The sequence below is a fragment of the Elephas maximus genome, chromosome 3 (genome assembly GCF_024166365.1).
Source record: "Elephas maximus indicus isolate mEleMax1 chromosome 3, mEleMax1 primary haplotype, whole genome shotgun sequence".
In the NCBI taxonomy this organism is placed as follows: domain Eukaryota; kingdom Metazoa; phylum Chordata; class Mammalia; order Proboscidea; family Elephantidae; genus Elephas; species Elephas maximus.
In genome coordinates, this window is record NC_064821.1 from 38,477,465 (window position 1) to 38,489,948 (window position 12,484).

The window sequence follows — 12,484 nt, forward strand, 5'->3', positions numbered from 1 at the left end:
CACCTCATGTACTTTGGACACGTTATCAGGAGGGACCAGTCCCTGGAGAATGACATCATGCTTGGTAAAGTAGAGGGTCAGCGAAAAAGAGGAAGACCTTCGACGAGATGGATTGATATGATGGGCTAAGCATAACGATTGTGAGGATAGTAAAGGGCTGGGCAGTATTTCATTCTGTTGTATATGGGGTCCCTAAATCAGAACCAACTCGACAGCACCTAACAAGAGCAACAGTGACTGATGAAAAGGAGCCCTGGTGGCACAATGTTTAAGCACTCGGCTGCTAAGTGAAAGATCAGCGGTTCAAATCCATCAGCCACTCCTTGGAAACCCTATGGGGTCGCTATGAGTCAGAACCAACTCTGCAGCGATGGTTTTTTTTAAATGACTGATGACTTTGAGCATCTTTTCATGTGCTTCTCGGCCATTTGTATATCTTCTTTGGTGAAATAAAGTCCTTTACCCATTTTTTGAGTGAGCTGTCTCTCTGTTGTTGAGTTGTAAGGGTTCTTTATATATTCTGGGTATTAAACCCTTATTAGGTAGATAGATTGATAGATAGATACAGCTGATGGATGAATAGATGGTTTAAGGGCAGATGGAAGGCTGCATGGATGGATGGATAGCTGCTGTTGAGTTGACTCCAACTCATGGTGACCCTATGTACAACAGAACAAATTGTTGCCTGGCACATTTGAGTCCATCGTTGCACAACTGTGTTAATCCATCTCCCAAAGGGTCTCTCTCGATGGCCCCCTACTTCACCAAACATAATCTCGTCTTTCAGCAATCCTTCCTACTGAAGTGTCCAAACCAAGCAAGTCAGACAATGTTCTGTTCTGATCCTTAGTTTTCATTGGCTAATTTTCAGAAGTAGATCACTAGACCTTCGTTCCTAGTCCATCTTAGTCTGGAGGCTCTGCTAAAATCTCTGAAACCTGCCCACCATGGGTGACCCTGCTGGTATCTAAAATACTGGTGGCATAGCTGCCAGCATCACAGCAGCATGCAAGCCACCACAGTCCACAAACCGATAGATGGGTGGTGCTATCAGGTATTTGGTTCCCAAATACTTTCTTCCATTCTGTAGACTGTCTTTTTGCTTTGTCGATAAAGTCCTTTGATATGCAACAATTATTTCTGATGAAGCCCAATTTACCTATTTTGTCTTTTGTTACTTGTGCTTTTGGTGTCAAGTCTAAGAATTCATTGTTGAAATCTAGGTCTCAAAGCTTTACTATGTTTTGTTCTGACGGTTTTATGGTTTTAGTTTTTACATTTACGTCTGTGATCTATTTTAATTTTTGCATATGGTGTAAGATAGGAGGTCGGCAGTTCAAATCCGCCAGGTGCTCCTCGGAAACTCTATGGGGCAGTTCTACTCTGTCCTATAGGGTAGCTATGAGTTGGGATCGACTCGACGGCACTGGGTGCAGGTAGCTAGGAGTACAACTTCATTCTTTTGCATGTGGAGATGCAGTCATCTCAGCACCATTCATTGGAGACTATTCTTTCCCTACTGGATGGACTTAGCACCCTTGTCAGAAATCAACTGACCATAGATGGTAAACAATTTTTTTTAACTGGACATGTATGTTGTTTCAAGTTTAGGATTTTTTAAACCACACTAGATGAACACCTTTGTAACAGTCAGCTATTGCTACATAACAAAGGACCACAATCTTGGAGGCTTAAGATAATGCATATGTATTATCTCCTAATTTCCAGGGGTCAGAAATCCAGCACATTCTAGCTGGGTCTCAGGAGGCTACAGTCAAAGTGTTGGCTGGGTTGCAGTCCCAACCCCCATGGAGCCTCTTCCCTGCCCATGCCTGAGAACTGGGCATTGTGCAGATAAGTGAGACTGAGGGCTTCCAAGCATCTGGGGGAAGAGTGGGGTGTTCCAGCTGGGATGCAGCCCCTCCCTCAGCCTGGGCAACCTCCTGGACCCCTCCTAGGGCATCCTGCAAAGCCCCTGCATTGTCTCAGGGTCGGGCAGAAACCCAAGGGGGCTGGACAGTGAGGAGGCACAGCTTTAAGCCACCCTGGCCTCATGCCCCAAGTGGTCATGGTGGCCAGAGCAGGGGCCTGAAGCCAGTGGGGTACAGACCCAAACTGCTGCCTGCCACCTCCTGCTGGGAGGCTGGGCCAGTGGCTTTACCACCTGGGCGGAGAGAGAACAGGAAGCAGCTCATGGAGGTCTACTTTTGGGGACCCCCTTTCCTGGGACAGGATGGAGCAGCAGCAGACTGGCCTGTGTTAGGCTGACCAGGTTCTGTGGGAGCCATATACATCCTCTGGGCCTCAGCTTCCCTGGCTCAGTGGAGAGAGGCTCCCCCAGCCCCAGGTTATGGCAGACTCAGATGGGATTGGGGCAGCCCCTAGAGCCAGCTATGACTCCTCCATGTGGCCCCAAGGTCCTAAGGATCTCTCTACTGCCCGTGCCTGGACTGGAACCCATGAGGCTCAATCCCATCCCAGGGCCTTTGGACTAGCTGTGCTACTGTCCAAATGCCAGGTTGCCAGCCTGCCACATAGCTGGACCCTGGTGGTCGTAGCACCCAGCATCCCCTGCAGAAAAGTCTTCTTCTCAGACGCCCACCATGCCCCCTCGCAGATCCTACCCATCATCTGTCTCCTTCAAGGCTGGGGCCTTGCATCTGCAGCCTGTCTACAACCAAAGGTATGAATCCATGATATTGGGCAGGGGCCCCATTTCCAGGGTAACAGGATAGACACGAGGTAAAGAAATGTGGTGCCAGGCAGGACCAGGTGTGACCCTGGAGAAGTTCAATAGGTCAGGGAATATTGGCTGCTTCCTTGGGCCTCAATTTCTCCCTCTTTAAAAGAGTCTGTTGTAGCCTGGGAGGAAGCGCCCCAGCTTGAGCCCTGGCTCAGCCATGCCCACGGTGCTATGCGACCCTGGACATCCCCATGTGGCCATGGAAGAAGACTCTGGAGCCAGTGGATTGCGGGGTGGGAGGCTTTATTTCACTGTGGGGGGGCCTGCACAGAGGGCAGCAGATGGGATGGAGGGGCTGGCACTCAGGATGGGAACAGGGTGGGAGAAGGCCTGCCCAGGCCTTTTGGGAAGGAGAAACTGAGGCTGGCTGGGTGGAGGCCTGACTTGGGATGGGAGGCGGGACCGGGGTCTGGGGGTGAGGGCCCCTCCCTCCGGGCTGGACTTGGGCCCAGCCCTGCCTCACTCTCCTCTGAGAGGGCTGCAGTCTCTACTGCTCACTGGGCTGCGTGACCCCCAAACCTCGCTGCCGGAACCGGAGGAGGGGGCTGGGCCAGGGAGGACAACGGACCAGGGGCCAGGGAAGTTAGGGAGCATGGGGTGGGGTCCACGGTGTGCGGGGAGGTGGTGGCTGCCACCTGGATGGTCAGTTCCTGGCAGCAATGACCACGGAGAGGGCCACGCCCCCCAGGGCAACAGCAGTTGCTCCAAACAGCCACTTCCATGGGATGGACTATGGATAAAGGCGGGAGGGGGAGGGTAGAAGGGGCTGGAAAGCAGCCGAGGCATACCTCTGGGACCTCAGCTCCTGACTCAGCCTGAACAGGCATCCCAGCAACCACTGCCTAAAACCATGCCCTCCCTGCCTCCTGGGAAACTCCTACTCATGCATCAAAATCTAAATCAAATGTCCCCTTCTCTGGGACAACTCCCCTCCCCACTAGGCCTTCCAGTCTGGGTTCCAGCTTGTCATAGTCACGCAGGGTTGAGGCCTCTCTTGTGTATAAGCACTGCACAGTATGGCCCAGTGACCAAGAACATCAACGTCTGCAGGGAGAAAGGGCCCCTATCCCTGAGCAGCCTCCTTGTCCAGCCTGGGCTGCACCCTCAGCCTGGCGCACCTTCCCTGGCCCCGGCCCCAGCCCCTCTGGGGTCTACCACCCGAAGCTCACCCAGGCGCCCTTCCCAGGACACTTGGCAGGCAGCCGGCTGGGGTTGCCCAGCATCTTCCGGTATAGGGCGGTCTCCGTGTTCCGCTGGGCTGCGTGCTTCTTCACCAGCTTTGAAAGCTCCGCATGGATCGTCTGCAGGGGAGGCGGGTGTGAGCAGGTCCAGCTTGACCGTCTGTGCTAGTGCTGCCCTTCTGGGGGTCTGGTCTCTTGGGGGCTGGGCCCACTGGGACACAGGGTCTGTCTGTCACAGGCTCACTATGGGACCTGGAGCCAGGCTCTGCCCCTGTTGGCATCAACAAAATGGATGGGACAAGAGCAAGGTGGCCAGGAGAAAGGCAGGGAAATCAAAGACATGGACATTAGCCACAATGGTGGCACCCTCGGCCTCTGGGCATCGTGAGGGGTGATCTTAGACTGTCCATCTGGGGAGTCAGGTGGGTCCTGGCAAGCTTGCTGGGGCCATCAGCCACCCACGGCCCAGATGGGAACACCAGTGGCAGACCCACAACAAGGGCCTGGGGTAGACTAAAGAAGGGACTTCCCAGACATTCTCAGAATACCTCACCTTGTTGGAAGGTTCCAGCTTCAGGGCTGCCCGCAGGATGGGGATGGCCTCACTGTACTCGCCTTGCTGGGCCAGCACCTGCAACAAAGGGGGACATCACTCTGGACCCTGCTCCTTTCCCCACATGTCTGTCACAGCCTGGATTCTCCTTCTCTCACCACTTCAGCCAGTCATTGGCTTGTCTTGCAGTTGGCTCCAAAGGCCACCTTCCCAAAGCTATGGCGACTGGCTCAGGGCCAGGCATGTGACCCAGGCCAACCAATGGAGATCCAGCCCTGAACTCAGCCAGTGCCACTGGAGGACAGCTGCTAAGCGAGGAAGACGGCAGCCTAGAGCTTTGGCAGTGGGGGATGTCTTGGCTACCCTGAGAGAGGAGCCCACAGGAGAGAGACACGTGTCCTACATTATGTGAATGCCTGGATCCAGCCATGCCTGAAACCCAATACACCATGCTTAGCACTTCTGTGAGCAATCTATCCTTGCTTTTGCCTGAACTGCATGGGTTTCTGTCACGTTTGACCAACTGACCCAAACACACACGAGGCTCAATGAACAGATGTTCCATGGTACCCGTAAGATGATTATAAGCTCTTTGAAAACACCAGCAGCACCTTTTTCTTCCTTACATCTCTCTCCAGAGGTCTGCACACAGCAGGTGCCTGATAAAAGCAAGCTGGAGGGAGCTCCTGCTCAGGCCACTCACAAAGACGCTAGGTACCCTAGCATCTGCACCTGAGTTTACTGTTCACTGACAGCCCCCTACACACAGGATGGCTGTGAGGAGTAGAGGCAGCTAGGGCTCATCCCTGCATCAGCCAGCACTTAGTGAGCACCTGCCATGTACCCGCATTCAGTAAGTATCTGTGATGTGCTAGCACCTAGTGATCACTTGCTATGTGTCAGCACCTGGTGGGCACTGCTGTATACTACCATTCAGTAAGCACCTGTTATATGTCAGCATTTAGTGAGCATCTGCTATGTGCCAGGCCCTGTCCAAGGGACGGAGATACAGGAGAAGGAGACACAGACAAAACCCCATCTTCCAGTGTGGGGTCAGACAGGATGTGTGATGCCTTGTGTTGCTTGTCAGATGGTGACTTGCAAAACTCAATAACAGGGTAGGGGGCACAGCGGGGAGGGGGTGCTGGGCTCAGCTGGGGTGGTAGAAAGATAGCCTGAGGAGATGACATCTAAACAAACACCCAAAGGAGGTGAGGGAGGAGCCTATGCAGGCACCCGGGGTGAGAATGTCTCAGGTAGAGAGTACAGCCATGTAAAGGCCCTAGGGTGGATACAGGCCTGGCCTGGTCAGCGAGTAGTAAGAATGGAGAGAAGCAAGAAGTCAGGCAGGACAGGTGAGAGCAGTATAAGAGAGGACAGCAATGACACAGCTTACTCTGAGGAAGAAGGGAGCCACGGGGCATTATATGCAAAAGAGACAGTACTTGGTTAAAGGACCAGTGCAGGAGAATTGAAAAAAGCCAAGAATCTGGGTTTGAGTGTGGCCTCCCCCAACGCACTGCTGCATGAGCTGGACCACACCCTGCGCCTGTCTGTGCCTCCGTGCCCCCGCCCCCACAGCCATGGCACCCACCCACCTTGCCCTTGCGGAAGAGCGCTTTGATGTTGTCAGGCTGGTGCTCCAGCACAAGGCTGCAGGAGCGCAGCGCAGCACGGTAGTGGTCCAGCTTCAGCTGCGAGGCCGCCAGGTTGTTTAGACACTTCACCTTCAGCTGCAGCAATTGCTCCTCCTCCTCGAACGTCATGTCAACTGCAGGGGTGTGGCCGTTACTGTGCTGCACCAGCCCCACACTCACCCCACTCACCCATGGTCTGACCTGACGGCAATGCCACTGGCCTCACACCCACCCCGGCTGCCCACGGTCTGACCCTGCCCTCTCTGCTCCTGGGAGAAGGGAGGAACTGGCACGGTGGGCTCTATATGACTGAGCACTCCAGACACTGTAGGAGGTGGCAAGGGGGCTTCTGAGCTCCCAAGGATAGACCCTCAAACTATGTTAACACGCAGCCACTAGCCTGCCTTCCCCAGGCGTCACCAAGGTCTATGAAACAGAGCCTCGGGTACGTGGGACTGACACCAACTGGGGTGACCCCCGTCCTGATAATACCTGCACCCTGAATATCCCATTGGTCCGGAATACACCACAAGCTTGAAACAGAACTTAACCAAAAAGTCAGGGGCTGTTAAGCATCTAATCTATCCATGCTCTGGAATATTCTAGAATGTTCTGAGGCCCACTGATCTGGTGGCGGCTTGAATTCTCTAGGCACCAATGGCAGACGTGGTGGCAGTGGCAGCAAAGGGGATGAAAACTATGTAGTCACGGAGTGGGGTAGGAGGGCACCTTTGGCGCTGGAGGTGATGGCCTTGATTGCGAGGTCATAGGAGTTGGCCGCCAGCACGAAGTTGGCTCGCTGGTAGTGGGCGTTGCCGCATTCGCGCTTACGGTTGGCCAGGGCCACGCGCTCCTGCCCTGAGAGCATCTCCAGGTCAGGCCCATCCACGGCTGTCTTCAGGGTCACTTCCAGGCACAGGGCCGCATGTGGGGGGATGTAGGGGCTCCTGCTGGGGGGCGTGGGGCAGGGGCGGCACTCAGCCTCGGCACCTCCCAATTATACCCCAGTCCAGGAGGAAAGGGCTCAAGCCCTGGATGTGCTGCCTCTGAGCCTCCTTCCTGGTAGAAGGTAGGGAAACAGCTCCCAAACCCCACTGACAATGGGACCTTGGCACCAAAGTTCCCTGCCCTGAGCCTCAGTTTCCTTTCCCACGAAAAAGGTGGGTGGACAGGGTGGGATGAGGGAATCTCACCTGCCCTGGGGGCCATAGCAGTACTTGGAGTCAGCAGTGACCATGGCAGTCTCCCCCACGTCCATGAGCGGGACACTGAGGTCCAGAGCCTAAAAGAACAGAGCAGCAGAGGGTCATGCGGGCCCAGGCTGGCCCTGGCGTCCCCTGGCCCGCCCCGGTGCCCACCTGGATTACGTCACAGTCACCCAGGGTGAACACCAGCTCTGGCTCCTCCTGCACCCTCGTGCCGTTCTCCAGTGACGTCTGCACTCGCACTGTCACCACCTGGCCCTTGGCTGGGCGACTTGAGCCGGGTGGGCCCGGGACCAGCGTCTTCTTCCTCACCTTCCCGTTCCCTGAAGGGGGTGAGGGGATGCAGCCTGTCACTGGAAGGCTCAGACAGGGAGCCCAATCCCCTATCCCAGCTCTGGGACACAGGCTGAGCTTCAAATGACCACTCTGCTATCTACTGAGCAGGTGACTTTACGCTGAGGGGCCTCAGTGTCCTGGGCTGGACACTGGGCCCAACAAGACCAATTTCGGGATGCTGGTGCCAAGAAATATAAAAACTCTATGGGGCAGTTCTACTCTGTCCCATAGGGTTGCTATGAGTCGGAATCAAATCGACGGCACTGGGCTGGGTGGGTGCTGAGAAATGGATCAAGGACCACCAGCATTTCTGGTTGCTGTCTTAAGAAAACCAAGGGTCTGTGAGGGCCAACGGCTGAGAAACAGCCCCTTCCCCAGTATGATCAGGCCTCAGTTTACCCAACTATGCAATGGAGAGATTATGGGACCTCCTCAGTCCACCAGTTCAAGTTGGCCAGGTGAGCAGGGCACCAGACACTGCAAATGCCTCTTTGTCAGAGCTCTGGGCTCAAGTCAAAACAGTACTGTTAAGTTCACCATTGACACAATCAGCAGCCCCTCATGCCCCCAGGGAAACCACTGTCAGCTCTCAGCTGCCTTGGCTGGAGTTTACCTCCACGCCCCAAGCAGCCCCCAAGCCAGCTGTTGTCGGGTTGATTCCAACTCATAAAGAACTTATGTGTCAGAGTACAACTGTACTCCATAGGGTTTGCAATGTTTGATTTTTCAGAAGTACATCACCAAGCCTTTCTTCTGAGGTGCCCCTGGGTGGATGTGAACCTCCAACTTTTTGGTTAGCAGCCAACTGCGTTAACTGTTTGCACCATCCAGGGACTCCAAACGTCTCCTGTTGTTAACTGCTGTTGAGTCAGCCCCTGATTCACAGTGATCCCATGCCCAATGGAACAAAACGCTGCCTGGTCCTGGGCCATCCCCACGATCGGCTGCAGACCAAACTGTTGTGCTCCACAGGGTTCTCATGGGCTGATTTTTTGGAAGTAGATCGCCGGCCTTTCTCCCAAGGTGCCTCTGGGTGGACTCGAACCTCCAGCCTTTCAGTTAAAAGTCAAGCACCTTCACTGTTTGCACCACTTGGGAACTCCCAAGCAACCACAGGAAAGGCCAAGTGGCCACAGTGACTCAAGGAGCCTGCAGCAACCACACGCCCATGTGGTCCCACAACTGCAAGCAACGGGGGATGGAAACGAAGGATCAGAGAGAGCAGGCAATTAGCCCGTGGCACGCAGCCCCGCCCCCTCCCTGACTACTGCAAGGCATCTACAAAATGGAGCTGTGGCAAAGCAAGGGCTTAATCCACAGAGCACATGGGACTGACATCATCTAAGGTCACCCCCATTCTGCTGACGATACCTGCATACTATAATATTCCATTGATCTGGAATATACCAAGTCTGGAATAGGCCCAAACTAAAGATTAAGAACAGTTAGGTGTCTATCCATATTCTAGAATGTTCTGAATTTCTGTGCTGCTGCCCAATTTGTACACGTCCCACATCCAGCCTAGGACCTGTGATCTAGTAGGTCGCAAGGGACCCCTGAAGCTTGAGGTTTCTGGGCACTAATGGTGGATGTACTGGCAAGGTTGTACCCAGGCGCTGCTGGACAGATCAGATCCCCTCTCAGGACCTGAGTCTCCTCATCTGGAAAACAGAAGCCTCAGTTCTGACTTCAGAGAGTGGCTGGCTAGTACGAACAAAAATGGACAGAGCCAGCCTCGTACTCAGAGGGGGAGCGAGAAAGCTCTGAGAGTATCCCTAGAGGAAAGGTTCCCAAACTCTGACATAGCCAAGGGGGCTGTGTGACCTCGGGCAAGTGCCTTCGCCTCTCTAAGCCTGTTTCCCCATCTGCAAAATGGGGATATAGGAGGAATTATGTCCTGGGGCTGCTGTGAAGATGTACAGGCCTGGCTCAAAATTAGTGCTCTGTAATATGGGTTTAATATTGTATATTACCACGTATTATGTTACGGAGTCCCTGGAGAGTGCAAACAGTAATCACGCTCAGCTGCTAACAGAAAGGCTGGAGGTTTGAGTCTATCCAGAAGCACCTCAGAAAAAAGGCCTGGCAATCATCTTCTGAAAAATCAGCCATTGAAAACTTTGTGAGGCACAGTTCTACCCTGACGCACACGGAGTCACCAAGAGTCGGAATCGACTCAAGGGCAACTGGCTTATATTACATTCCCTTCTAATACTAAAAAAAATACTAGTACTCGATAATATTAGCTAGTGCTATTTTTAGAAATAGGACTATTATCAATAGCTGTGGTGATGTTTCTCACAACCCTATTTTATCAGCTTCAAGATAACCCCGTTTTGTATTAGTGTTTGTATTACATATAAAACGTTATAACACAGGCCCTCCAATGGCACAAATGGTTAAGCTCTTGATTAGTAGCCAAAAGGTTGTTGGTTTGAACCCATCCAGAGGCACCTTGGAAGACAGGCCTGGCCATCTGCTTCTCAAAGGTCACAGCCTTAAAAACTCTAGGGAGCAAAGTTCTACTCTGCACACACAGAGTGACTATGAGTTGCGGTCAACTCAACGGCAACAACAATCTGCTGTGCGTTACAGATGTACAGCTAGTACTGCTAATATTGTTGGCAGGTGTGATGCCGTGTGTTGTCACTTATGCGGTGTTAGTATGACTGAGTGTACCGCCCTCAGCACTAGCAGGAACACCTCCTCCACCTGGACACTAACGTTCTTCTAAAGTCCTGGGTGGCTGGGACAGGGCACTAGGGGTCAAGGGGGCCATGTGTGGGTTCAGGGGCTTCTTTCCTACAGGACTTCTCTGTAGAGCACTGAGAAATGCTGTGAGCATCTGCCAGAAAGCTTGAAAAAATGGGACATTCCTCACATCAGCCTGACCTCAGGATGCATTTTTTGGGGAATGCCCTTAGCAGGAAGTAGCTGAGAAGATGCACTAGGGGCTGGTGACACCAGGATGCCACTCTGTGGCCCCGGCCAGCAAAGGGAACAGGGACACAGTACCTCATGGAAGGTTTAGGGGCGTGACAACAAGCAGGTCACAATCACTGTGGTTACCGCTGACCCTCACAGCAGAGGCGAGAAAATGAGGCTCAGAGGGCAACGAGTCTGGGTCAAGGTCACTTCTGAACCTCAGCTGTCCGGGTCACCTGCTCCTTACCCAGGATATCCAGCCACTCGTCCGGGGCTGGGGCTGGGGCGGGCTCAGGCTCCATGGCTGCCAGGAACTCTCGGGCCAGGGCCCCGGGCTGCTCCAGCTCTTCCGGCGGAGTCTGCCCCATGTCCTCCAGTGGTGGCAGCTCACTCAGGTCATCCTCCTCCTCCTCTTCTTCCTCCTCCTCCTCCTCCACGTCCTCGACTCCATCCAGCACCTCAAAGTCCTCCAGTGGTGGGACCCTGGCAGGCAGCGGGGTGGCGGGCTCAGGGCCCACGGCAGAGGGCTCGGCACAGGATGCCATGCTGTTGGGGGGAGGGGACGGGCTAAGAACCCCACCCGGTCCCGCCCATTTTCCCCTCCACCTCACACTCTGCAAAGTAACTTGAGGCCTCAGTTTCAACTATACAATGGGTATTACAACTACACTGGCTTGTTGCAAGGATTTAACAAACTCTGGCCATGTAGCTCAAACAGTGTCACCATTACTAGAACTAATTATTACTTACTGTAAATGCCCTAGTAGAGGGGTGACCACCCTCCCCCCCAAACACACATTTCCCAAAAAAGGGAACTGAAGCCCAGAGAGGTAAAGCCATTTGCTCAAGGTCACAGAGCAAGCCAGCAGGGGTGGGATTTGAACCTCGGGCTCCAGAGCCCTGGGATTTTGTATGATTAAATCCCAAAAAAGGGTTCTGGGATTTTCTTTGAGAGTCAACTAGGAGGCCTTTGGAGGCTATTTTTAGAGCTCCAATACAGAAGAACAATCTCTCCCAGAACTCCCTGCCTGCTGCTGCCCCTTTTCCTAAGGAGGAGCCCCCGGCCCACAAACTCACCTCCAGCCCTGTGACCCTCCAGAAACCCCAAGCCCTTTCCTTCCAGACTCTGAAGCTTATAGGGCACCCTCCCACACCAGGGACCCTTGGCCCTGCACCTGCCCTGGGGGCCTTTTCCTCTCCCCAGGTCTCTTGACCCCTATAACAGCAGGCCCCTTTGCAGGACTGCTGGAGATACCCCCACATTTTATGCCCCTTCCTTGTCCCAGGCCTGTTGGGAGCCCCCCAGCCCTGGACGTGACATCACGAACCACCCAAAGCCTCAAGACCCTACGAACCTCAGGAGGTGGGGGCCGTCGTCTTAACTCACGGCACTTCCCCCTCCATCCTTCACCTGTCCTCTCCTGTTGGGCTTGGGCTCCCTTTCGGAGACCCTCCGAGACCCTATCCCCACAATCCCCTGCGCCGGCACAAATCGGCCTCCCCCGCTCCAACTACCGCCCCCGGCCTGGGCCAGGCCCCCCAAGCCGCTCCCTCCCCCATAAACACCCGATGTCCCCAGACGCCCCCCTCCTGGCCCCATAGGCCCCCACACCCTCCACACACCACCCGCCCAGGCCTAGCCCGTGTCAACTCCCCAGCAAGACCCCCAACGCCCCCTGCCCGTCTAACGCCACCAGTCGGGGGCCCCGACCCCCGCACCACTGGGGAGTCCCGGCCCTGCGCTTCTCTGCTGGCAGACCCCCACAGCTTCCCGTACCCCCAGTCCCTCCGCCCCCGCCCGGCCGAGCTCCCTCGGCACCCGACCCCCGCGCGCCCCCGGTCCGCCTCCCTCGCCCCGCCCATCGCCCGTGGCCCCTGCCGCGCCGGCCCGGCTCGGCCAAGGC

The 12,484-nt window shown here is 54.7% G+C and overlaps 1 protein-coding gene across 4 annotated transcripts in view; it reads right to left on the reverse strand.

Annotated features, from left to right (window-relative positions):
* Nucleotides 1-2,969: 2,969 nt before the first annotated feature.
* Nucleotides 2,970-12,484, reverse strand: part of FKBP8 (FKBP prolyl isomerase 8) — a 281,109-nt gene continuing 271,594 nt past the window's right edge. The window contains exons 1-9 of one of the 4 annotated variants that reach the window (XM_049877480.1): nt 11,936-12,026; nt 10,828-11,126; nt 7,473-7,642; nt 7,308-7,396; nt 6,844-7,061; nt 6,076-6,248; nt 4,478-4,555; nt 3,913-4,044; nt 2,970-3,473 (exon numbers count right to left, since the gene is read on the reverse strand). In XM_049877480.1, coding sequence (XP_049733437.1) covers nt 3,387-3,473; nt 3,913-4,044; nt 4,478-4,555; nt 6,076-6,248; nt 6,844-7,061; nt 7,308-7,396; nt 7,473-7,642; nt 10,828-11,125 — 1,245 coding nt within the window. In that variant the 5' untranslated portion in view covers nt 11,126; nt 11,936-12,026 and the 3' untranslated portion in view covers nt 2,970-3,386. Of the gene's footprint in view, nt 3,474-3,912; nt 4,045-4,477; nt 4,556-6,075; nt 6,249-6,843; nt 7,065-7,307; nt 7,397-7,472; nt 7,643-10,827; nt 11,129-11,935; nt 12,027-12,484 lie in introns of those variants that run through there. The other 3 variants (XM_049877477.1, XM_049877479.1, XM_049877478.1) reach the window with 3 other exon arrangements.